This window comes from Protopterus annectens, chromosome 13.part0, assembly GCF_019279795.1.
Source record: "Protopterus annectens isolate FY-2018-M chromosome 13.part0, PAN1.0, whole genome shotgun sequence".
NCBI classification, from domain to species: domain Eukaryota; kingdom Metazoa; phylum Chordata; order Ceratodontiformes; family Protopteridae; genus Protopterus; species Protopterus annectens.
In genome coordinates, this window is record NC_056747.1 from 909942316 (window position 1) to 909970094 (window position 27779).

The following is a 27779-nucleotide window of genomic DNA, read 5'->3' on the forward strand; positions in this document are numbered from 1 at the left end:
GAAAAGCTCGAAGTAATACATTGGCAAATTACACATATCCACAATCAGACAAGTATTTGTTGTAATAAATGATGGCATATACACAAATTGGCAAGTGAAACAACAAATTCAAAAAGTATTAAATATGCATTATATGAACAAGACATTTCATTGTGATTACAGTAATGAAGCTCACAAGTAACTTTTGCATTAGATACTTACATACACAGAAATCATTTATTTATGCTGTCATGGACGTGCACGTTAAAAGGTAGTTTAGAGAAAGAGCATATTTAGTTATTGTAAGAAAGTGAAGTTAGAGTTAAGGGTGTGGTATATCCTTGGGGAATGCAGGGGCAGAGCCAGGAGTTTGCAAGGCGATTTTTCAGGAGTGATTTGAATTGTTTTGATGAGGTAATGGAGGCAAGAGAAGTTGGTAGGGTGTTCCAAAGTTTGGAAGTATAGTTGCAGAAAAGGTCTGATGGAAACCAGTAAAGGTGAACCCACTCCAAAGTCAATAAAAATAATAAAAAGAAACAGGAATGACTTTAAAACTTTAATAACAGATTAAGCGCTTTTGTTCCATATCACAAAATCTCATCAGAATAAATTGCATACTACAGAACATCATTAAGAACCAACAGTCTAGTTGTCATTGGTTAATTTGATATTAAAACTAACTACTCATTGGTTCAAACTTGTACCTATTGAAACCACCAAAAACTAATTTGATAGTGCATCTCCCCACAATTAAATATGTTCAGTTGTTTGTCACAGATCCATACAGCAGTCAAACAGTAACCATTAATGTTTGCAAATCTAGTTCATCAATGTATACTGGCGAGAGGTTATTTCAGGTTGGTACATAGAAATCAGCAAACGTGTTTACTTACTGTAAAACAATTGTGAATTTTAGTTACCCTTCTGCCTTATTTTTGAGTTGTGACTGGCAAAACGTAATAGATAGTTACATGACATAGTGAAACAATTACATAACAAATAAATGGGAAATCATATTGGGTTTGCAACTATAAGTTGTCGAAGTATTGCAAAGGATCCAGAAAATGCATTTAGTTCATATTTTATAGCTACTGCCACATTATTTGTCCTAAATTAAATAATTATCTAACAGAGTAGGAAATTATACTTAATGTCTGCATGGCTTTTCAAATTCTCTCAAAGCTACTTGAGGGAAAGCTGTAATTCTTGCATTTTGGTTAGTTCAGTGTATTGCATGGTAGATTACAAGACTTTTCTTATTTTCTTCTTATGAGGCAGTTCACTAATGGAACACACTTAAATTCCCTAGTACACATACGAAAGCTTATACACAACTGTTAACACGCAGACGACTTAGAAATGTCCTGTCCACCATCCATATACTTATCTTCTACAAGTCAATTACTTTTTCTCTTAATGACGTTATTATGTCTCAGCTAAAAACTAGTGTAATAATATTAACCAAAGAGGTACTTTTCTGAAGCAGTTGTAAAAACAAAGTATTTAGAATGGTACTTTCAATTCAGTATGTTGCTGTAGTTTTCAAACATGGTGTACTGCTTGTGAAAAAGTTTATATAGCATTTTTTGCACTACCTTACTTGTCTGTGATTATTTGACAGGACAGCCTTGAAAATTAAACAACATTGTATTTAAAATAATGACACTGTAGACTTCAACTGCTGCAAATTCAGCTGGATGACAGTGACAAACTGACTTTAGTAGTTAATCTCTCTCTGTTGCTGTAATATGAAAACAGCTCACCCTCTGCAAAGCTCTGATATATTTGCAAGCCTAATTTGATTTCCCACTTAAGATTTTTTTTTTCAAACTGCTAGGCATACCCACTACCGACAAGTTTTTATTTCCTTCTTTGTGAGACTGAAGAGTTCTATTATATGCAGATCACTCCTGGAATACACTTGACTTCTTTTCTACAGTTACTTTTCTCAAAGTTACTGCTATCCTGCAGAAATGGCAATCACAAATCATAAAACTTTCTATACTTGGGTGAAATATAAAATAGTTGCATTTTAATCCATGTTCTGTAGGAAGCTGCACCTCGTCATATACAGAGCTTTGCCTTCCACACCCTCTGCTACTTTTCTTATAACAACTCCAAGGATGCAGCATCTTGGGAAAAGAGGGTTTTTACTAAGAATAACAATACATTAAAGGATGTGGGGAAGGGTAGAAAATACTGCATTACTATCTTCTTACTTTTCCTTTTAAGTTGTTTTTGATATATTTACTTTGATAAGTTTTTCTTCTGATATAATGCAACTGCAGGATTCTGATTTCTGTCACATGTTCCTGTTCTTTGCATGCCCCCAGCTATCATCAGCTGCTCAGCGGCACAATTTATCCTTAAGTGTCCCTGGTACTACCCCTCCCAGGGTTGAGACTGCACTAATGGCAAGTTGGGACAGGGGAAGTGGAGCAAAGCAGTCTGCTGCGTCACATATGGTTTCACTCACTTGTGAGTCATTCATATTTCATTTACTGATTTAACACACACTTGCTATTAGTTGCACTGTAATAATTTTTGCATCATTTCCTAAGATGGTACAAAAAATTATGTTCATAAATGTACCATAGAATAAAGCATCTATCAAACCATGCGGCAAAATGTCAACCACTGTATAAGTACTGGCCTCTTAAAAAGGGCTTGGAAACAGTTGAAATTAATGGGAAACTTCTTTTTACTGAGTTCTACAAAGAAATAAATGAAACCACAATGAAAAAAGTAACATGCATTCAGTCTATCTGCTATTGTACCTTTTACACACAATTAAAAAATACAGATGGGACTCAAGAACTGGAGGTTTCTAACCTACCTACTAGAAAGCAGGCATTGTATATAATGGAAAACAGAATCAAAACATTCAAGCAAAACATACTGAAAACAGTGCAAGATACAGTCCCACTTATTTATTTTATTTGTTATGAAACTTCAGAACTTTATGTTGCTCAAAAACACAAGACATCTGAAAGTAGAATTTTTTGTGTATGCTAGGTGAGAAACTGTCCAAGATGTGTCTCCGAAATCATCACTTTAGGGTGGCCTGAAATAAAGATCTAGAATGCAGCTTACTGCCATATGGGACCTTCTGTAGCCTTGTATGCTGACTATATGTTTATTTCTAATGCAGTACAGCATCTCAGTGGTGTAACTAGGGTGTGGTGAAAGAGGCAGCTGCCCTGGGCACGAGGTATTAGGGGTTGTGATCGGCAGATGCCAGTCTGGTGGTAGTACTAGACTGGCATTCAGAACTGAATGCTGTTATTGTATTGGCACTCTGGGATTCAGCACTTCATATCTGGTATGTAGCTGCATCAAGCCACTAGTTACATTTGTAGCAAATGGTGGGATTTCCTTAAGTTTTGAAATGACTGAAAGAAGAAGAAGAGCTTTCTGTTTTTTTTTTTTCTCTTCAATTTAGCATTGAGGGGTGCTGCACACCCTGGCTAAGGTTCTACAGTATCTTTATTCACAGCATCTTTCAAAATTCCAACAATATATAAACTATTGGTCACTTCTGAGTTAAAAGTATATGGGTACTTCATACAGACAATTTTGACATGGTATAGTTTGATAATGTTTACACTGAAGTACTTAGAACTAGTCAAATTCAAATATTTTAGTTAACTTTCCAAACTTCCATTATAAAACTACACATTTTGAAAGTCTGTTATCATAGCTGGCCTTAGGCATAGACCAACTAGACTAGGTGTCCACCTAGGGTGCCACTCCAGTAGGGGCACTTTCCCAGTAAACGACCAACTAGACTAGGTGTCCACCTAGGGTGCCACTCCAGTAGGGGCACTTTCCCAGTAAACTGGATAGTGTAGGTAGACCAGGATGGGGGCACCAGGTGGTATGGTGGGGGAGTTGTGGAGCTCTTTTGCCTAGGGCATCAGTTGACCAAAGGCTGGCCCTGTGTATTACAAGGCAGATTCATGTGCACATGACTGTTCATTGTTTATCACAGTAACATTAATGTCTATGGCAGAAAATCCCACTGACCTGCATAGGAGACATAATTCTTCTTTTGTGATCACTGTGTCTCAACAGTGGTTCAAGAACCAACCTTTTTGGTTAGTCTCCCATGATCTTCAAAATGATACATGATTTATGTCTCTAATATAAAGTTAACATTTTCCTACAAATCTTGGAATTTTACAGCAATTTTTTTTAACAAATTTTGACTTTGTCATGAAGACGTGAAAACAGTTCATAGCATATAAGGGATTTAGCAACAAAGTTGATCATCCTTGAAAACTTTTAAGTGATTGTATTATGCATAGTTTAAAACCTGACTGCATCAGAAAATTGTTCTAGAAAAACTGCAAAAAAGAGAGAGGGAGATGGCCACATCACAGCATGATAAGGTCTTGTGATCTTGCCACCATGTAGCTATCATAGTCTTCCTCAATGGGCATGCAGTCCCTGGCTACAGCTTGTAATAAATTGAGCAAATCATTAAAACTAAGAAATACCCCATGCAGAAAATGCCCTATTGTAAATAATATGGTACATTTTATTTCCATTGCAGAGGCATCCTACAAGTATATGTGCTACTGTTTCTGACAAAATAGTACACATTACTAACAAAGTAACAGTTTTTAGATTTTGCTGCTTTCATTACTATTTAAAAGTACAGCCATATAAGGTTATCATCACTGGAGTATGTATTTGAGGGAGAAATGTTTGCAGTAGTACTATTATAAAAAAAACAGACCAGTTCACTGACATCAGTTAGCATTGCCCACATTTTCAAGTACATTAAGGACCTCCACAGGGAAAGCAATACCACTCTCATAATCCTGTTCTACTGCGTCATGTGCCCCCATAAATACAGCATGACTGAAGACCATCTGCAATTTTTCTACTGCAACATGTGAAGTACAGAGGGTGAAGGTATTCACCACAGCTGAGATGTTAGAAAAACAGAATCACTACTTTAGTAATATTATAAATATGTGATTACATGCGTATGGGCATCGTTTTTTCTGGCCTGACTTATAGAGCCATTAAATATCTCCATAGCAGAACTGGTCTTCTTCCCATGCTATGCACATCTTTAGGAAGCCTATGCCATCTTCTGTTCTTTTGGAGCAAGAAGTCACCAGCAGGTAAGCCTGAAATGCTTAGGAAACCTCACCCGCTTAGACAAAGAATAATGTTAGTTTTCTTGCCTTCACCATAACTAAAGACTTTGATACAAGAAAGAATGGGAAAACACAAGGCAACAAAGTAAGCAGTAGTATGGCTGTAGCAAAGACCCTCTTTAAGCATCTATGATTACAGTGACTCTGCTTTGTTAATTCTAAGGATCATGCTTGCATTGATTTTCCAAATACACAAATAAAGTAAAAAGCAGCTGGAAAAGAAAATACCACAAAAAAAAAACTGTTGACCTAAGAGAAGGATTACAGCATGCCTTGGGAGATGGCAGATTCAAAACCAGCACTGTTCCTGACTGCATGTCCAACTTTGTAATATTTGCAGAAAGTACATATGCAGGTACAAGTGACTGCCTCACAAATGCTCTGTACAGTAACATTTTAAAGAAGACTGTCCTAGTAAATGGACTCGCATCTGAACCTCCACCACTCTCCCATGATAATAATAACAGAGAGTGATGCAGTTAGTGAACTACTTAAAAAGTGTTTTTAGATAGTGGTGTAATATGTCTTCCTAGCATAAAACAGGTGATCTTCTGATCTGATAGCCTGAGCTATCTAGTTCTATTAGTGTAGACCTGAGCTATACACATCCATAGTGTGTAAGATCCTCTCCACGTTACTGTGGGACTTAGGGTAGAAAAGAGATAACTTAATGGACTGGTTTAAGGATAGCCCTGAGATCACATGGGGCATGAAGGAAGGGGTTCCAAGAGTCAATTTATCCTTATGGAAAACTATGTATGGCTCTTTACAGATGAAGTTTTGCAAGTGTAAGATTCTTTGGACAGAGGTGATGGCCCATAAGAAAAGAACAGAGTGAGAATCAGTTGATAATGACAAAATTTAAGTCCGAAGGAGGAGGAAGAATGCTTTCCTGTGTAAGCTAAGGTGAAGATCACCTTCAGAAATAGATTAACAGTTGCAATCAATGAAACAAGGGAGGGTCTGTGTCTAAATGAGCCAAGAAAGCAGATAGATGTACCCTAATAGAGGTGTAGCAAAGAGCTATGAGAGTTACTGCAAGATAAGAAAATTAGAGGAAAACACCAGTTTTGTATTTCTGCTTGTACAGTAGTCAGAAAATCTTTTCCTGTTAGCCATCTGTGATTTACTGGTATTTGGTCTTCTAGCCTTGTGTAGTATGTGCACCATCTCCTTGGGGGGGGGGGGGTCTTAGGCAAACTAAACTGAAATCATCCATGTACTTGACATTGGAGTTTCTGAGGTTTGTCATGCCCAGGGACTTACTCTGTTGGACTAGGAGGGTGCAATGGGCCAGGAGGATCAGATGGTCCTCTCTTCTTATTTGCACTGGTAAGGAGGAATATCATTGTCTTGGTTAGTGGCGAGCTAACAGGAATAGCTTTGTCTTGTCTTCTCCTGCTTTTACAAACACTAAAGGGATAGCTAGAAGTTATACAGAAGCCGCTGGTTCCACGGGGTGGAGAAGGCATTCACTACCCAAGACCTTTTTCAGGAGAACCTGGAGAAGAATCTGTTTAGCTGATGGTTATTTTGGGAAGCAAATTACCATATCTAGGGCCTGCATCAGTTCTTTATTATAATTGAGTAAACCTCCGTCTATGCCTCTGCTTGCTAGGAGATGTATAAAAAGAGGGGCAAAAAGAGATATTTGGCTGTAAGGAAGACATGGCATGCCCAGAAAAGAATGAAACTCCCCAAAGTTTTAGTAATCTGAAGATATCATCTCTCAGGCTTCGTATATGATTTTTAATTCAAAGTACAGGGGCATTAGAAATAATGACTGACGTGCACAAATTTGGGAAAAACTCGAACTGGATAAAGTCCTAATTACAGCCACAGCCATACAAACATGTACATGTCAATGACAGTTACACACAACAAGCCTTGAACCATACATCAACAGTGAATAATCAAAAGGCAGGATCAAGAAGCATAATTAAACACAATAAAGCTATATAAATGTGCACATACTGTAAAGGCAGAACCACTGATTTTCCTACTCTTGAAGGGGTATCTGGGAATGATGTATGCTAACACCTGAACTGAAAGGTTATGTATCAGTACAGACTATTGCAGAAGGGAAGCACTGTACAAATTTAGGTCAAACCTCACCCCAATCTCCTTTCAAATATTTTCGGATCACATACCTACATCTACACCTTCCTAAAATCTCCCTAGAAAAAATTCTTAAGGTGCAGTCTAAGGCCAAAAAGACTACATCTATTGAGCCAGGCTGCCTGCTGGTTAGCCTAAAATATGACTTATGAGACCCCCATCAGACGCTATTCAATATCAACGTCAAAAGAGTCTCTGTGCAGGATGAATGGAGGAGAGCAACTGTCATTCCCTTGCACAAAGGTGGTGCTTCAATTGACTTGGATAATTATAGACTCATAAGCAAGATCAGTATCATCTGCAAGGCTATGCAAAGGATCATTTGATTTAATAAATAAAAATATAGGTGACCTATAGACTCTCGACCCAACCTGGTATAGATTCATCAAGGGCAGGTCCTGCCAACTTAAAACCTAGCTGACTTTTAGTTACTGAAGCAATGGACAAGGGCAAATCGGTGCCCACTATATACCTGCACCTTGCAATGGAGTTTATCTCACATGTAGGTATTAGAGATAAACTCTCCTAGCTAAATGCTAATCTCTATGTAACTTCTTGGAAAGCAAGCTGGCTCACAAACAGAATGCTGGAAGTAAGGGTGGGAGGTCCTACCTCTTCCAAAAGGCCTGTCACTAGCAGAGTACTGCAGGGTTCAGTCCTTCGGCTACTCCTTTATGGCATTTAGTTATAAGAGGTCAAAGGTAATGTTAATGGTTTGTGGCTGACCAAGTTTGCAGATAACTACAAACTTGGTGACATCATAAATACTCCAAAGAACACCAATATATAAAAGAAAGCCAGACCCAAACAAATACCTGGTGTCAAAATCATGGACTGAAACTAAATGCCAAGAAATGTAGAATTATATCCTTCGGCAAGTATGACTCCTCTTTTAGAATCATAGCTGGCTTAACCAACTCCCTGTGCTGGTAGCACAAATTAGTGGCTGGCTTCCTGCAGACAGCGCTCAATCTGCCTCCACACCCAGCTCTTCAAGTGAACAGCAAAACCTCCTGCTACAGCCATTCAGGTTTCATTTCTGTGCCTTGCCCCAACCCTCCTTCCTCTTATTATTTTAGTAAAAAAAAAAGTATTAATCTGCATGGAGCATTACAGTGCTCAGGTTTTAGTCAAAAAAAAAAAAAAAAAACTTCTCTCTTTTAAACTGCAGCAAACTGCTTGCTACTAATGTAGCAAGCAGTTTCCACAATTTAGACCACTGATGGAGATCTACAGTACTCTGGTGTGACTGCAAATGCAATACTATCTTTTAAAAGCTGGTATACATTAAAGAGTGATCTTGAGAGGCTGATCATGCCCCACAACACTTTGCACCTGGGGCAGTTGTCCCCTTTGCCCCCACCCTACCTATGTCACTGTCCTCTTGTAACTATCACATTGATAACATACCCCTAAAAAGTTGATTCCACAGTGAGGGATCTGTGAACTTATGTCGACAATGAAATGTCATTTGATCACCACATATCCACTGTTGTAAGGAAGTCCTCCTTTTTCATTGCAACATTTATAACTAAAGGTATGGTGTTCAGGTCCATGGATGTAATAATTGTAATGTAATAAATGTATGTGGCATTCATTAGGCCAGTCATTAAGTATAATGCCTCATTTAGTATGTACCTATGCAAAAACATGTCACAGCTGGAATGACAACAATTTCTCACTAAGAAAAAGACTCATAAAAAGTATACAGACTGTCTCAAAGCTTTAGTCCCCTTCTCAGTATCATACAATCTACTGAGAGACGACTTCTGGTTTGCATATAGAGCCTCAAGAGACCATATTCTGTCAGATCTATTACACATTTGCAGGGCCAGTGGTATAAACACCTGCTCAAGAGATCTCAACCTCTTTTGCAAAATTAAAAAAAATACGTTGGAAGGATAGGTATGTATCGCACAGAATACCATTTCAACAGAAGCGTCTTCTACTCCTCATAACGCAAAGTACTTCTTTTACTCTATTCAAACGTAATTCGGATGAATGGATGGGTGACCGCAGATTCAGCCCTGGTTTAGCACTCATGTCCCTCATGGATAGGGGACACGTAAATACTCTAACATATCATTGTTCAGCCTATGATTAGGTTATTCAAATGCAAAAGACAAGGGCTAGTAACTGAAATGGGAATGCAAGCTTAGGTTTGATAAGATCCTCAGAGATTAACAGTACATAAGTACCTATGAACCTATGACAACAATTTGGTAATAGGCACTTCTATTATGGAGAAAAGGGCACAACAAAGCTTTGATGGTGCTAAATTTACATTTCTGAACCACAGACCTTAATGTAGCAAACTCTGTACATTTTTTTTAGACTGATGCAGTTGATTTTGTCTTAATAGATGTTTACTGTGATAAAATAGAATAACCAACTGGATGCCCTACTGAAATCTAGATGCAGTTTTTTTCTGTGTACAATTCAGTTTAATACTAAATCTGAGAATGAGTAAATTGTGTAGGGGCTACAGTCTATTCAGACAAACCAGAGGTCCAGAGGTGCAAGTCAGGAATCAGCCCAAGATGGCAGGTCAGGGGCAGACATTCACAAACATACACACCAAACAACTTAGCACCATCAATCAACTACAGTAAATTCTCAGTTAACTGGAACTCAAGCAACTGGCAAAGAAAAAAAAATCAATCGAAGAAATATAGTACAATTTTCATGTGTTGCACTTTCTGCCCCCCCCCCCCCCGCAGAAACATACCTTATGTTTTTAGAATTTCAGAGTTTTATAAATGAAGATATGAATAAATTCCCTCTCTCCCCAAGCTGAGAACAAGTCAAACCAAACAAACATTGTAGGGTACAGCATTAGTCAGACCTATTTTTAGCAGTAACTCTCAAGCAACCATAAACTGCAGTTATGCGGCATCTACCAACCCCCATGGGTGCCAGTTAACTGAGAGTTTACTGTATCCAACATTTCTGTTGAGTGTAGAAAACTAATGAGGAGGCTGAAGGAAACCTACATGAACCTAGGTGAACATGCAAACTCCACAAAGAAGACATATCAAGCAAAATCTGCATCTGAGATGGAAATGCTAACTTCCATGCCACATAAATATTTGTCCAGTGAAAAAAATAACTCATAGCATGACAAATAGTGAACTTACAAAATACTAGTGTTTTCTAGGAAGCAAACCAAAATGACCAGGATGACTCATAAATGGAATATGCAGTTTAGCGACTATAATAAAGCAGTGGGAAGAACTGAAGTTAACATGAGGCAATAGTGATTTTAAAAAAGGCATGATTTAACTGAAGCTGAAGATGCTAACTCTGTGCAAGAAGACATTCGACTGCTTAAAAAAACAAGCTGAGAAATTACTGACAGTAGTAAGCAGAAGCCTGTTAATTATATTTTTTGCAAAGGTTCTTCACAAAAATAACGGTGATTCATTCTTTTATAAATATTTGGATCCATCTTATTTTTTTTCTTATTTATAATGTCACTGAAATAAAGAAATAAAGCATGAGTTTAATTTCTTAGAAATAATATGGACACATTTCAACTGTATTACTTTATATGCTCTCGAGTTACAAAGCCATTATTCTGTTTCTTTAACATCTTGCTCAAAGACAGCAATGGCACATCTCCCTGCAGGGATATAAAGGAATGCATCCACCTCCCCACCACCATTGCTAGGCTTTTGAAAGTAAATTTCCAGGTTATCTGCCAAGATTTCTTCTTCCATAATATCTGGTATGCCTCTTAATAGAACACTTTTCTCAGAAACGATGTTGGTTACCTGTGAGAAGAAAAAATAAACAAATGCATTAAAGGGAATAGACCCATATGAAACAAATATAGTCTATAATTCATGTTTTCCCTAAACATGACAAACAGTGTCAGTGTCTGTACAATCTACACAACTGAATTATCACATCCCAATGTAAGAACCAAGATCTTTACAGATCCAGTAACTGAGACGTCAGTTCTCACCATAGCAGTAGATCTTTAAGACACATATAGACTGGAATGGCCAGCAATGGGAAGATACGGAATGTATGGAAAATGTCCATTCACTATCAACTCAGCCACCCTGGGCTAGGAATAATGGAGTGGGTTTCTATTTCATCAGGTTAATCCCATCAAATAATCTTCTTTGGAGACTGACAGACCTGGTGAGGGTGCCTCCTATGGAATTAGAAGTTCTTGAGATAGAAACAGTGTCATGCATACAGTATTCAGTATCCCGCCAGTCCATGCCTTTCCCTGGGTTTACCTCTGTTGCATTAACTCATCTAAGAATGATTCATGAATTTTACATATTGAGAAGTGTGGCTCAAAAACCTTGAAAAAACACAAAAAAATGTTACTTCTGCAGCCATGTGTGTGTGTGTGCATCTGTTTTTATGGATTGTTTTGCCCTTAAGAACCCTCTAACTTGCATATACCAATTCAGCTTCTAAAACTGCAACCAAATAAAATCATAAAAAAGCCACTTGATGAAAGTAACCTTATTGGAGGATATATGGTGTCCATAAAGCCTGTCTGCTGAGACACCCCCCTAAGAAGGAAAGAGAAGAACATATGAGAAATGCCAAACTGTCTGTGATAAATGGTCCACTACTGATTAGCTCTTGCTCCTGCAGCAATATGACTGCACACAATTCATGGTAAAAGGCAAGAAATGATCATTAGAACAGAGGGAGTGGGCTTGACTGTCAGGGTGGGGAGGGCCACAAATCACTAACAAAAAAACCCCATAAAACGATTGGGAGTGTTTCAAACAGTGTACCCTCAAGCCTTCAGTAAAGCCTGAATGGTCCCCCAGCATGCCCACCTCCCACACGGCAGCCAAGACTTATTATGCTCTTTTTTTTTTTTTTTTTAGAGGGCATTGAGTCTGTACTGTTTGGAGAATGTGCGAATGGAAATCCAAGTAACAGCTCTGCAGACACTGAGCAGATATATTTTTAAAGAAGGTTGCAATGTCAGCTGCTAACCTGGTACAGTAAGCTTAACTTCCCCAATCAAAATGTTGATGCAACTCTTAGACAGTGCATTTGTGTATTGAACAATCCTGTTTTTATTTCATAAATGGCATTTCAACTGATCAAACATCTCAGTGGCTTAACCTTTTTGTCCTTTCAATGAAACCCATCGGCATCTACACAAAAATAAATTAACTGATTGCAGTATCAACTGAAGTAATCAAAACTGCATTCAGGGGTACTGCAGTCATTTTAGACTTTTCACACAAAAGCTACCAGTTCCAAAATTTAATTCAGTTCCAAGCAAACAAAAACAGCCTTTTCAAAATTGTAAAACTAGTTCCATTGCTAATTTGCCTTCACAAGGTTCTTACATTAAAATAATAAAACATATTTACACACCCACATTTCCAAGAGGCAATCAATACCAAGAAGACACTTAATAACTGGCTTATTAAAATGCCATTATGGTGATTAATTACACTAAAACTTTCATATTCAATTTTAATTAGACCCTTAGACTGCATTCTATCATAAGAAAAAATATATCAAGCAACTTTTCTTAAAAAATCAGAATCATCTAAATAAAATTTAGCTCTTGGGCAACAATACATCATGCAAATAAAAATTCATTATCTTGGAATACTAAGTTACAAAGAAAATATCTTCCTTGTAATCCTCTCAAAGCAATGTGTTCTTCAAGGTTTTACTATCACTAGTGATAATCTGCAAGGAGAACTGAAGGTTTTTTCATCAAATCCACTGCTAGACAGGGGTCCAGGGAAGTAAACAGTGTGGGAAGAAATAGCCAGGGAATTGTTATGGCTAGGCTTGTATAGGCCCTAGGGCTGATAGCCTAGTACCAACCTATGAACCTTAGTATCTTGAGCCAATTCCTTGAAAGTCAGACTCCTAAAGAGCAGCGTTTTCAGGTTCAGGGAATTCATCATAGGGAAGGGACTATATCAGATGCACATTAATAGCATGCAGAAATATTTGTCAGTAAGCTTTCTATACATGGTCATATACACACCCATCCATTCATCTTGAATACAAACCCAACTATCCAAAATTCAACAGACTTGGGAAAGACAGTTCAAGTAAATGAGATCCCAAGCTCAATTGCTTGCATCTTATCAAAAAATCGCTTTTGGCTATTATAAATGGCTTTGTACGCTCCTTATCAACCAAAAGAAAAACAGCTCCAGTAATAACTTCGATATCGCCGATGACATTTAATAACTTTTAATAAATTTCAACCTCAATGACTAAGTCGTTGTTTTTATGTAGGCAAGAGCTGAAGGTCTCTGAGGGAGTGCCTACTTGAACATAAAGGTATATCAGGAATAGGGACAATTCTAGTGCTCTTTACAGACATGTTAATGCTTTTAATAATCATTCTTTTAGCTTTTTAGTATTGCAATGTTTGTATGTGAATAACAGAGGAGGTGATATGAATCATAAGTTAGAGAAAGTTGAAACTAGATGGATTTCACTTTTGCAAGCACATAAGCCTCCAGGTTTAAGCACATAAGCCTCCAGGTTTAAATGGCTATATGCTTTTAAAACCTATATTGAAAGAACGTAAGCTGATACACTGATTGTTTTATTGATTGTATTATATATTGCCTCTGCTATGAGATGTATCTTGTCTGATGAAGTGCCTAGTGTTGGGCACGAAAGCGCCTACCTTTTATTAAAACTGTTTTTATTCAGCTGTGTTTGGTCCTTGGTATATTTTTATCCTATTTTTGGCACTGTTGAGTTTTATATACCAGACCTTTGCTGCCTGTGCTACTAGCTTTTGTTTTTGATTGACTTATCAAAGATGCCAGAACTTGTCAGAGATTTGGGATGGTTTAAAAAGGTCCTTGTGGTCACTGACCCAGTACACACTTATGAACCTATGAATGTATAAAATGCTTTTGCTATTAAAAATTGCTTGCTACCAAACTATTTTTGTCTTTTAAAACAAATTTTTTTGAGTTAATTCTCCACTCATGTCACAGATATTATATATACTCCCATTTTTGCTAAACTAATTGTATTTAACATTAATTACTTCATCATCCCTATTTAGTTACTACTTTACTCTGTTCCATATTTTTGCCACCCTATTCTACCAACCAAACCCGATCATACTACTAGTGGCACCAACTTCTAGCTTAACTTATCTATTAATAATCACAGCACCAACCTTAACTCTTATCTTCTGTGCCTAACTGACCCACCACAACCACTTTAGGCACTTGTCTTCAAACCCCACAGTTTGTCCTTTTGTTTTCCAAAAAAGATATCTGCTGTTTTCCAATATATTTGACTCAGAAAGATGCACAGCTATCTTCATAATTCCAAAGTTAAAGTCCCAACACAATACCTTTCAAAAACGGGTTGAGAGCCATTTGAGAAGATAGTGATAGGATGTATAGGAATATACCCAGGTATGACAGATGAGTACACCTTAATGAAACTGAAGCCCAAGCCAGCAGTATGTAGTTCACAAAGATACTGCACAATCTTAAGTACTCAGATGGAAGATGGTCAAATAGCTTTCTTTTTCACTAATGGAAAATCATGTCCATTGGTTTCTGGTGGTAGGCCTTTAACTTCTTTTATAACAGATAGCACTCCTGCAGGAAACAAAGACTGCTATTTGCAAGTGACATGAGATTTGCAAGTCATCAGTTTGAGAGTCCTGATGTTCAGATGTAGAATTCTGTCCTCCTGTTATCAATATTTAGTTGATATGAAGCAGCAACATGGGCTGAGCTACTCACATTTGTGTTAAAATGGAAAACTAAGGCTGCCTTTGCCAACAAGGAGCTTTGAGAATGAGATTTACTTTCCTTTTTTTACCTTTAGCTGTAGGTTTAAGAAATGAGGAGTTAGAGGAAAACATGCATCCAGTCTCCAAATGACTGAAAAAGAATTGTCAAAACAAAGAAGGCTGATGACTGAAGTAAGAAACACACAGATCCACTTCAGATGATCCTGTATTTTTCATAATGAGAAAAATATTTTGGTCCAGTTATCAGTCATGGGAGATTAAAGATTAGGATTTCTCTGTATAAAGTACTTTTCCTGTACTGTAAATCATCTGAGAAGTTAGGGTCATTTGTACTGTCTATGCCCACATTACAATGGCCAATCTGCAGTGGGGTCACGAACTGATATAGGATCATAGGAGGTTACTAGGCTATCGATTCAGATGTCATTTCAAGCCTAGCCATTTCATCCCAGGGTAATACCATATATACGCTAGTCAATATCCAGGACTGTATTTAATAATGACAGCCTATGTCCAGGAGGGTTGTGGGTGCTATCCCTTCATCCCCCTGCTTATTGATATGTTATATTACTGTAGTACTGTCTGTGAGAATCTGCAGTGTTTCAGGTTAGAAAACCAACTTGAAAGTCGACCAAGAATGAGGGACAGCCTTTCTGGCTTGCTACCAGAGGAATTAATGGAACACTTTGGTGGTATTGGCTGTGCCACCACTGAAATTAAGGGGATGGAACTCCCACACCCACATACACCCCCCCCCCCAAACAACAATAATTCCTTTTCTTTGCAACTGGTTTCTACTAGCTATATAAAACACCTCCTTCACAAGCTCAAGCCTTGCTCTCCTTCCGTGGACAACCTTTATCCTTTCTTCCTCAAACTAGCAGTTAACTCCTTATCTTACCTCAGCTCTGTTGTTATAAACCAATCTATTAGTGAATTCACCATTCCCTTACTCTGGAAACAATTTTATACAATACCTCTACATAATGGTGGCAACTCCACAGAACTATCTAACTTCCGGCCTATAGCAATTCTGTCCCCACTGTCCAAAATACTAGAAAAATGTGTACACATGCAACTCCTGGGCTACTTACTCAAAGAAAACCTAATTACAAGCACACAACATGGTTTCTGTCCTTACCATGGCACTACTACTGAACTCATCTCCTTTACAAACTCAATCTCACTTGCCAGAGACAATAACAAACTTACTTCTTGTTTCTTCGTTGACCCATCTAAGGCATTTGATAATGTCTCTCATCTTATGTTACTCTCCAAACTCTCTGTCCTGATGGGTGGGAGGATGGCATAATGGTTAAGGTGTTTACCTTGGAGACACAAGGTGCAGGGTTTGATTCTCACATAGGGTAATTGGCTAAGCTTAAAATGGCCCACAAGGGCAGTTAGCGTAGTACTAATCTATAAACCTATAAACCTAAACCTATCCAGTACCAATATTTCCTAGTTCACAAGCTATCTCACTAATCAACAGCAATTGGTTAAATGGCTGTCATCAATGTCTTCCTTTCTCCCCATCAAAACTGGCATTCCTCAAGGGGCAGTCCTTAGTCCCTTATTATTTAATATCTTCACTACTTACTTACATTCTATCTGTCCAGGCTCCTTTCTTATACAATACACAGATAAATCCACAGTCATCTCTACCTCAGACTCCCTCTCTGAACTTCACCTCCTCACCCAAAACTCCTTTAACTCTATTGAAAATGGCTCTCCAATAACTAACTCATCCTTAATCTAAAAGGACTAAGCTTCTTCTTTTCTTCCCTAAATCTCTCTCACATCTAAAATTTACCTTCTCCATTACATCCTTTGACAACACTGTTATTAATGCTGAAACTCACAACAAACTGTTTGGAGTCATCATAGATAAATAACTCATATTCAACCTCCATGTCCAACACTGCACAAAAAACGCAAAAAACTGGGGCTGCTTTATAGAAATAGCAAATCTCTCACTAAAGACTCTAGACATTCTCACTCCTTTCTTCTTCCTAGTTTTCTCTACAGTTCACAAATACTAACTAACCTTTGAGCCTCTCTTCTGTCCAAACTGGAATCCACCTATAACAAAGCCGGAAGATTTGCTGCTAGCCATACCTCAGAGATACACCACTGCCTATCCCTTAACCTCCTACACTCGCTACAGTTCCCCAAACAACTTCTCTACTCCCAACTACTTATGATTCATCCCATCTTAAACAGACCTTCTGCCTGTCCTTCTATCTCCCCACTTATCTCACACTATGCCCCTTCCAGAACTCTCAAAAATTCTGACCAACTGGTGGAAATTTACAAACCCAAAAAATTCATAGGACAAAATCTCTATAGCTACAGACCAACCCTAGCCTGGAACAAACTACCATTGCACATCAGAAGCATATCACATACACAAGATTTCAAAAAAGCATTAAAACATTTACTTCAGACCTGGACCTGTCACTGTAGCAAGTCTAACACAAACCACCCTCCCTAATTTCCATCTCTCTCCCCAGTCTATCTGCCTTCCACTATCACTTTACTAGTATCTCTCATACCCTCCTTATTACTTTCAATAATACTCTTGTTGTTCACATAGCCATGAATGCTTACTAAAATTCTCTGAATTTCTTAACCTACTTACAGTACTATGGTGTTTCTCTTCCTACCGGCCTTGCTAAAACATACCTGTCTCCTTCCTCTCATACTAACATACCTGACTATGAACTATTAAACCCTATTTTGTACTACAGGTCCATACGCTTGCAAGCTTTCATCTCATTGTATATTTTTATTATGCCACTGAGTGCTTTCCCTTGACTGTATAGTGCTATTGGATGTTACACTTAAATTGTTATGCATCTTTTGTTTCTTTGTGGAATTTATGAATTATAACTATATAAGTTTATTTCTTCTGTGGAGCTTTTCTTCCCGGGCCTCTGCTGAAAAGGGGCACTGGCCCAGTTGGACTTTCCCAGGCAACAAATGTCAAATAAATAAATAGTTGAAGACAGAACATGTTCATTAGACTGGGAAGTTTGTGCAGCTAAAACTGTCTCTTCATTATTTGGAGCTTGGAACTGGTAACCAGGAGGATGAAGGGTGACTACATGCAACTCATGACTGAGTAAAATCCTTGTAGCCAAATGCTTCTGTTTTCAGGCATGGAAAATGCCACAATCAGTTACAATCTGTCTCAAGACATAGTTATTATGGAGAATTCTGTATCCAACGTGGCCCCTAAAATTCTCCATATCTGGGAGGAAGAAGGTCCAATTTCTAGAAAGTCAAGGAAACACTCAAGAATCTGGAAACACTGCAGAGTTGAGTGAACTGCTAGTTGCAAGTTTTGAAAAAAACCTGTCTTATCAGGCAATTTTGCAAGTTAGGCAAGATACTGGCTAAGGTTCTTGCCGCCCCTATAGTGCCTTTTTTTAGGCAAGGTTCAAATGACAAATTCACTACCGTAACAGGAACAGGCAAGCAAAAACTGAGGGTGATGCCACTCAATCATAGAAGTCTAAATCTCAAAATGCTCTCACTCGATGCACTCCTTAAAATGGAGACCAAGATATCTGTGCAGTGACTGAGACCTGCCTGGTTCAAGGCTCCAGAGAGCAACCCTGCACTACCAGGCTTTAACTCATACCACACTTTTCAGCCATGTAACCTGGACCAGAACACCAAAGATGGAGGTGTGTCTATATTCATTAAGGATATCCACACCTCCAGGCTAGTTGCTCAGCATAATGCAGCCGAGGTTATCCAAGTGCAACTAACTCTGGGGAAAACTGCAATCCAAATTGCGCTTGCTACAGATCACCCACCATGCCCCAGGATTCCCACTCCTCTTTTCTTGATGTACTGGAAAATATTAGGGTTCAACCAAACACCCTAATAATGGGCGATTTCAACTACCCCACGATTAACTGGGAAAACTACTCATGTACCAACTCCTTCACTCAATGCTTTCTGGAATTCATTAACTCCAATGCCCTGGATCAACTTATCCACACCCTCACCAGGGGCTACAATATCCTAGAGCTAGTCATTACCAACATGAGTGACGGTGTTCCACATCTGAAGTCAACGCCTCATTGGTCCGATCCGACCATAAGCTAATTACCCTAGATATCCACATCATGCCCCCACTCCCCATTAAGGAAACCATGGTAAAACATTTCTCCAAAGCCAACTTCATGCTTTTTAAGACAGAAGTGGTGAACTTCATGACACCCATGCAGATGGACAATACAGTTACGACTACTGAATCCTACACATTTGCACTTTATAAGCACTTACATGAGTGCATGGATCGTGCTATCCCAAACAGAACCAGACGCTATCCTCCAAAAAAAGGAAGCCAATCTGGTGGTCCCCTGCCATACACAAACTGTACAACAGAAGGAAGAAACTGTTTCAAAAGAGAGTAAAATTCCATGATTGGAGGAGCTACCTGATCAGACTCAGTAAGAAGCTGCGATCCCTGATAAAATCCTCCAAAGCTAGTTATGAAAACAAAATCACCACTGATTCTAAAGACAACCACAAAGCATTATATAGCTATGTCAAGAATCTCAATGGCAACACTCGGATCTGCTCTGAGTTACAGCACAATGGCGCTAAATATACAGACCCAACTGATATTGCCAACATCCTGGCAGATAGGTTCAGTGCTAACTTTACCCCCCTCTCACCCCCTAAAGAGCCCATCTCTATACCGGAAGAATGCAAAGTTCCTGTAATCACGGCTGCACAGGTAAAAAACACACTCTCCAAAGCCAAGAACACAGCATCTATGGGACCAGACAACACCCCAGGCTGCATTCTACACGAACTGCAGAACAAACTGGCACCCCACCTAAGTACCATGTTCAATCATAAGCTCACCTCAGGCTTTGTGCTTGCTGAATGGTGCACAGTGACGGTTATCCCACTCCACAAGGGGGGAGCCACCACAGATGCCGGGAACTACTTCCCCATTAGCCTGATGAGCCTGATCTGCAAGGCCATGGAACGTATCATCATGGAACTTATAAACAAAGACACTGGTGATCTCCAAACTCTGGACCCCACCCAGTTTGGGTTTGTAAAAGGCAGAACATGTCTCCTAAACCTGATAGACTTTTTTGAAGCAGTCACCAAAGTCGTAGACAAGGGTAAGGTGGTTCACACAGCCTATCTAGATCTTGCCAAGGCTTTTGACACCATCCCCCACTCTGGAATTATAGATAAACTCACAAAACTAGCTATAAATCCCTATGTCACAAGATGGGTTGCCAACTGGCTCACTGACAGAACCCACACTGTGAAAGTAGCAGACTCCAAATCCGACTTCAGACCAGTGACAAGTGGAGTACCACAGGGTTCAGTCCTGCATCCTCTCCTGTTTGGTATCTACTTCTCTGAAGTACAGGCCAACACAGAAGGTCTTTGGCTAATGAAGTTCACAGATGACTGCAAACTAGGAGCCATAATCGAAACTCCTAATGATGTGGACATCCTACAAAAGGGCCTCACTGAGACAGATGCCTGGTGTCAAAGCCATGGCCTCAAGCTCAGTGCCAAAAAGTGCATTGTCATCCCCTTTGGTAAAAACTCTGCACCTATGAACTACAACATAGGTGGTAGTATACTTAACACCGAAAGTGTGATAACAGACCTTGGGACACAGGTGGACAGTAGTCTCTCCTTTGATAATCACATCGCCACAGTAGTCAGGAAATCTTTCTACGTGGCACACCTCATCACAAAAGGTTTCTCATCCAGGAAAAAAGAGGTCATTGTTCCCCTCTACCCATCACTCATTAGACCCATTACAGAGTACAACGCCCCTTTTGGTATGTACCTCACAAGACATCTACAACAACTGGAAAGGCCGCAGAAATACCTCACAAAGAGGATTACAGGCCTCAAACAGATGTCCTACGCAGACCGTCTGAAAAAACTCCAGCTTTACTCCGTCGCATATCACCTACTCAGAGGTGATCTCTGCCTAACATACAAAGCTATGTCAAACCCATAGCTGTTGGACATGCTCCACTTAAAGAAATCTCAATCCCTCTGAGCTACACGCTCTAGGGACCTAAACCTTGTCACCACAATAAACAGAACATGCCAGAGGGATAGATTCCTGTCCCAGAGACTTCCCATACTCTGGAATAAACTACTTATCTATATCAAACAAAGCTCCTTATCAGCACTCTTCAAGAAAAATCTTGATGACTGGATGGGAAATAGGAAATTCACCCCGGGGATCACCTCTGTGGCTCTGCTCGACAGTGGCACAGGAAAATAATTTTCTTGGGTGGCAAAAGCCAAGGTACCTTTTTGGCTGGCCTTGTATAGGCCCCAGGGCCGATAGCCTAGTACCTACCTATGAACCTATGAACCTATGTAAAATCCCACAACTTTGAGATGAGCAAAAACTGGAATCAGGGATATGGTAAATATGCTGGCTCCAGAAACAAGGCCAAGTGCCAAAGAGTTGAAATAATGTGAGTAGTCCTCCACGAGGCCCAAGTAATTGTTTGTGAACCGTGTGGAATGCAATGCATTGCATACAACTATGTCATATTAGAAATGCCTCTCTATTTTACTGTTTAACATGTCAATGTAATTTGCTGAGCTTTTCTCCCTGTCAAAAAACATACATAATCATGACAAATGTCATCCTGAACTTTTTCATTTTGATAAAGCTATGCTTATTTTCAAGATCTACAATCAGTCTCCCTTAACTCCTTTTTTGGTACTAGGAAAAACATTGGAAAAAAAAAAAACATTTTCTGTTTTGTGCCACATTTACTGCTGCAGTGCCTAAATATCCATTAAATCATAAACTACAGGCAAAAACAAGTGAATTTAATCTGTTGATGGATGTGAACTAGGTCATTTAACAGAGGGAGTCAAACAATCTGGCCCTACCTGCTGAACCTGCTTCTCTGACCCATTTGTCTGAACTTGTCAGATGTCACTGATTTGAAAAATGGGCAATTCTTCCTCATAGGTATGAAAGAAGAAAAAAGAAGATGGGAAAGGTCATCACTGATTACTGTTATTGTATGGTCAGCTATGCTAAACTTCACAGCTTTGCAGATCAGGCTTATAAGACCCAGGGTATGTCATAATTCCTGTGGCTAAGCTTAGGTTAAATGATTTGAAGAAATGTTTTGGTGTTATTTATTAAATACCTGGGTATGTTGTCAGGTCCAATGAAGGGCATATTTTTTGCGTTTGATAGCACCTGAACATGTTCCTTGGTGATGATAGGGGGTGTGAGGGATTTTTGGATATGTGAATTTTAAATAGATGTTTCAGGGGTGAAATTCGCACTGGCAAGTTTGTTGGGTGTCCACTTGAAAGAGGTAGTCTACAGATCACTAGACAATGCAGAATTGCCAAAGGACTGGAAGACAACAAGCATTTGGAATTCTTGTACAAGCATGAGAGCAGAAAAAAACTCCAAGGAACTACAGGTCTGTTAGTTTAATAACAATGGCAGGGAAAGTCATGGTGAGAATCTTTAGAAGACTGACAGCATTTTTAGAGAACAGCAATCTATAGGGCAGCAACCATTACCAAAAATCAAACCCAATCCAGTTATATAACTTACAAGTTCATAGGCTCATAGGTAGGTAACTAGGCAATTGGCCCTAGGGCCTATATATGCCTAGCCAAAAGGTACCCTGGCTTTCGTCACCCAAGAAAATTATTTTCCTGTGCCACTGTCGAGCAGAGCCACAGAAGTGATCCCCGGGGTGAATTTCCTATCTCCCATCCAATCATCAAGATTTTTCTTGAAGAATGCTAATGAGGAGCTTTGTTTGATATAGATAGGTAGTTTGTTCCAGAGTATGGGAAGTCTCTGGCACAGGAATCTATCCCTCCAGCATGTTCTGTTTATTGTGTTGCCAAGGTCTAGGTCCCTAGAGCGTGTAGCCCAGAGGGATTGGGATTTCTTTAAGTGGTGCATGTCCAAAAGCTCTGGGTTTGACATAGCTTTGTGTGTTAGGTAGAGATTGCCTCTGAGTAGGCAATATGCGACGAAGTAAAGCTGCAGTTTTTTGAGATGGTCTGCATAGGGCATTTGTTTGAGGCCAGTAATCCTCTTTTTGAGGTATTTCTGTGGCCTTTCCAATTGTTGTAGATGTCTTGTGAGGTACATACAAAAAGGGGCATTGTACTCTATAACGGGTCTAATGAGTGACGAGTAGAGGGGAACAATGACCTCTTTTTTCCTGGATGAGAAACCTTTTGTGATGAGGTGTGCTATGTAGAAGGATTTCCTGACTACTGTGGCAATGTGATTATCAAAGGAGAGACTACTGTCCACCTGTGTCCCAAGGTCTCTTATCACACTTTCGGTGTTAAGTAGACTACCGCCTATGTGGTAGTTCATGGGTACAGAGTTTTTACCAAAAGGGATGACAATGCACTTTTTGGCATTGAGCTTGAGGCCATGACTTTGACACCAGGCATCTGTCTCAGCGAGGCCCTTTTGTAGGATGTCCACATCTTTTGGAGTTTTGATTATGGCTCCTAGTTTGCAGTCATCTGCGAACTTCGTTAGCCAAAGACCTTCTGTGTTAGCCTGTACTTCAGAGAAGTAGATACCAAACAGGAGAGGACCCAGGACTGAACCCTGTGCTACTCCACTTGTCACTGGTCTGAAGTTGGATTTGGAGTCTGCTACTTTCACAGTGTGGGTTCTGTCAGTGAGCCAGTTGGCAACAGATCTTGTGACATAGGGATTTACACCTAGTTTAGTGAATTTATCTATAATTCCAGAGTAGGGGATGGCGTTGGACGCCTTGGCAAGATCTAAATAGGCTGTGTGAACCACCTTACCCTCATCTACGGCTTTGGTGACCGCTTCAAAGAAGTCTATCTGGTTTAGGAGACATGTTCTGCCTTTTACAAATCCGAACTGGGTGGGGTCCTGAGTTTGGAGATTACCACTGTCATTGTTTATAAGTTCCATGATGATACGTTCCATAGCCTTGGAAACAAGTAAGCTTGACAGGGGAGTACTAGTAGATATAATCAACCTGGACTTCAGAAAGATGTCTTGACTTGACCCACACAGGAGACTGATGGGAAAACTAGAGTCACTGGTAGTATTACCATAAGTGAAGAACTGAAGAGCCGCATAGTTTAATGGTAGGACACTGAGGGTTGTGGTGAGAGAGACAATGCCAGGAATTAGCAAAATGGCCAGTGAAGTATTGGAAGGGACCGTCCTGTATCCGGTACTCTTCGGTGTATTTGTGTTAGATATATCTGTGGGAAAAGAGAACAGGACTTGACCTCTCTGCTAATGGCGCAAAGGTGCAGCAATGGAAAATAGTCTACTGAAAGCTTGGGAAGTTTGAACAAGTGGGCAGAAGGGTAGCAATTAAAGTTCAGTGCAAACAAATGTAAAGTACTGCACATAAGCTGCAAAACCCTTTATATGAAGTATCAGCTGGTGGGAGTGAAAGTGATTACAACAGAGGAGGGAATGGACCTGGAGTTGTTGATCACACCAAGATGGGACCACCTGGAAACACACTGGAAGAGCGGTGGCAGCAGTAAACAATGTTGGGGTGTATCCTCAGGGAGAACAGATTTCAGAAGCAAAGAAGTGATGCTTCCATACAGTACTGCTTTGTTTAGACAACAGCTTGACTAATATGTGGAGTTCTGAAGGCCACATAAGTAAAAGGACATCAGTCTGCTGAAAGGAATCCATAGGGAAATTTAACAAAATGATCAGTGAATTGGAGGGGAAGGAATACAGCCAGAAGCTAGATGAGCTACAAGTCTTCTGTTGTCAAAAAAGTAAACACACATCAAGGTACTGGAAGGAATCCAAATGCCAGAATGATCAACATCATGGAGGGGAAGGAATATGATCAGATGCTCTTGAAGCTACATTTTTTCTTATTTAAGACCAGAAGGAAATGGGGAAACCAGAAGAGACAGAGAAGAAGAGGGAACAGGTAGAAGACTAATCCATGATATTTGTGTACAAGATCACGGCAGATGTGAAAAGGGTCAATCAGGAGTGGAAAGACAGGGAAAAGTAGGGGGTACAGGGAGCAAACTGATTTCTGTATCTTCAAAAGTACTTTTTTCAATGAAAAGGTTGCTGACCCTTGGAATGGACTACTGCAATTGATGATGGACAGGGCATTCACAGAACAGTTCATGAATGCAAGGGGCAGGGGACATGGTAAGGGAGAAGTTAGGGATTGAAGGGAGTTAGAATGTTAAATGCACTTAAAAAGGCAGACTAAATAGGCTTACTGTCTTCATCTGCCATTAAGCAAATGCACTGTAATGTAATAATGTAATATACTTTTGCTGCCTAGTTTGCTTGCATCAGAAAGACCACACCTTAGTGGATAACATTTGGAAACACTTGGGTAGTATAAAATGGAACATCTGCTTGACATTTTCTATAAATTTTCACTTCTCATCTAGTTCTTTCAACACCTTCTGAGATGGAGGAATCAGTAGGAAATCTGTCTAGGGGGCACATCTATGAGATGACCCATAATGTCTTCAAGAAAGGGCTGTGCTTCACACCACACATACCTCTGCATTCGATGCTATGTATTCCCAATTTTTTGGGCTATCTGTGCTAATTATCTTTTAAGGAAACAATTTCAATTCCTTGTGCCAGGGTTATGTATCCTTTTTCAGGCTCTCATTCTGATTCTGCACTGTACAGGTCTAGTAATTAATACCATTAATGCTCAGAGAAGCACATGTACAGACTGTCTTCCCAAGCATTTCTAGTGCACTTCTCTTTTTATCACTTGAAAGAGTGCCTACAGCCATTGATTTCTTTGACCATTTGATATAGCTAGGTTAACTGCAGTAGAGTTAGCTGCTGAATATTGTAGAGAAACTTAAATTGCTCTTGAACTCTGTAAACATTCTCTGGCTTTTAAGAAATAGGTTACCGACAATGTAATGTACACATTCAAAGAAGCTAAAATTTTTTAATATTATTTTTTTTCAGCTTACAGTTGTTACATATCAATAGTCTATAAAACTCGTGGGGGATTGACAAAATGGTTAAGGTGTTTATCTCAAAGACACAAGGTAAAGGGTTTGATTCTCACCTTTGAAAGAAATTGGCGAGGCTTAAAATGGCCCACAAAAGCAACTAGCCTAATACTTACCTACAAACCTAGAAATCTATAACTGCGTACAGAAATCAAGGCATCCATCTATCCTTAACCTCCTTTCCCATTTTTACACATGGGGTCAGGGTGTCACATCAACAGTGACAATCATCTAGAGCCAAGGTTTACACCACAATCCATGTGTTTTATATTAAACACAAAAGACAAAGTTACAAACAAGGAAAGGTGATGCCAAAATTAACAGATATGGACCCAATGTGGTTTTGTGGAGGGGAGGCAACCATTTGACAATTTTAGTAGAACAATGATAATCCAGAGGGAAACAGAATGTAACAAAAATACAGCCTTTATTGGTGGCTCTTGATGCAAAGCTGTGATTTTATGAGTAGGGGAAGGGAAGCTTTTGCACTTCCTGATACAATAATAATGTTAATTAGAAAGATATAGGTGGGATCGGAGGCAAAAATCAAAGTGGATGGGTTCCTGTCTGTTAAATTATGTCTGAACAGAGGAATTAGGCAGGGGAGTCCTCTTTCCCCTTTGTTATTTGCGTTATATCTAGAACCATTAGCAAAGAAAATAAAGGACTCAGAAATTCAAGGATAGAATTGGTATGGTGTTTAAGAAAAGTTGGCTTTATTAACAGGTGATATTATTTTGTACCTGATGGAATCAGAAAAAGACATCCCAGTGTTTCGGAATATTCTGAGACAGTTCTGTTTTTTTTTTTTTTTTTTTTTTTGGGAGGGGGAAATGCTATAGCTATAAACTATGTATCCACACTTGAATTGGTCCAGCAACATCCATATTTATGGGGGCATGATAAAATGAAGCATTTAGGAGTATGGATTAAAAATGATTTAGTTATGGCAGCTAAGGATATGTGGAAAGAGAATAAACAGAAGGTAATACAAAAGCAGAGAAACTGGAAGGCCTTGCCTGTGGATATGGATAGCAAGATCATCATCATCATCTTTCGGCTTTTCCTGTTAGGGGTTGCCACAGCGGATCACCTCTTTCCATTTCTTCCTATCCTCTGCATCTTGCTCTGTCACACCAACCGCCTGCATGCCCTCTCTCACCATGTCCATAAACCTTATCTTAGGCCTTCCTCTTTTCCTCTTACCTGGCAGCTCCATCCTTAGCATCTTTTTCCCAATATATCCATCATCCCTCCTCAGCACATGTCCAAACCAATGCAATCTCGTCTCTCTTGCTTTGTCTCCAAACTGTCCAACATGTGCTGACCCTCTAATATACTGATTCCTAATCCTATCCATCCTAGTCACACCGAGTGCAAATCTTAACATCTTTAACTCTGCCACATCAAGCTCTGACTCCTGCCTTTTTGTCAATGCCACTGTCTCCAACCCATATAACATAGCTGGTCTCACTACTGTCTTGTAGACCTTCCCTTTCACTCTTACTGGTACCCGTCTGTCACAAATCACTCCTGACACTCTTTCCCACCCATTCCACCCTGTCTGTACTCTCTTCTTCACCTCTCTTCCACATTCACCATTACTCTGAACTGTTGATCACAAGTACTTAAACTCGTCCACCTTTACCAACTCTACTCCCTGCATCCTCACCATTCCTCTACCCTCCCTCTCATTTACACACATATAT

The 27779-nt window shown here is 39.4% G+C and overlaps 1 protein-coding gene across 1 annotated transcript in view; it reads right to left on the reverse strand.

Moving 5' to 3' along the window:
* Positions 1-522: 522 nt before the first annotated feature.
* Positions 523-27779, reverse strand: part of IFI35 (interferon induced protein 35) — a 504650-nt gene continuing 477393 nt past the window's right edge. The window contains exon 9 of the mRNA XM_044054662.1: positions 523-11041. Coding sequence (XP_043910597.1) covers positions 10841-11041 — 201 coding nt within the window. The 3' untranslated portion in view covers positions 523-10840. The remainder of the gene's footprint in view (positions 11042-27779) is intronic.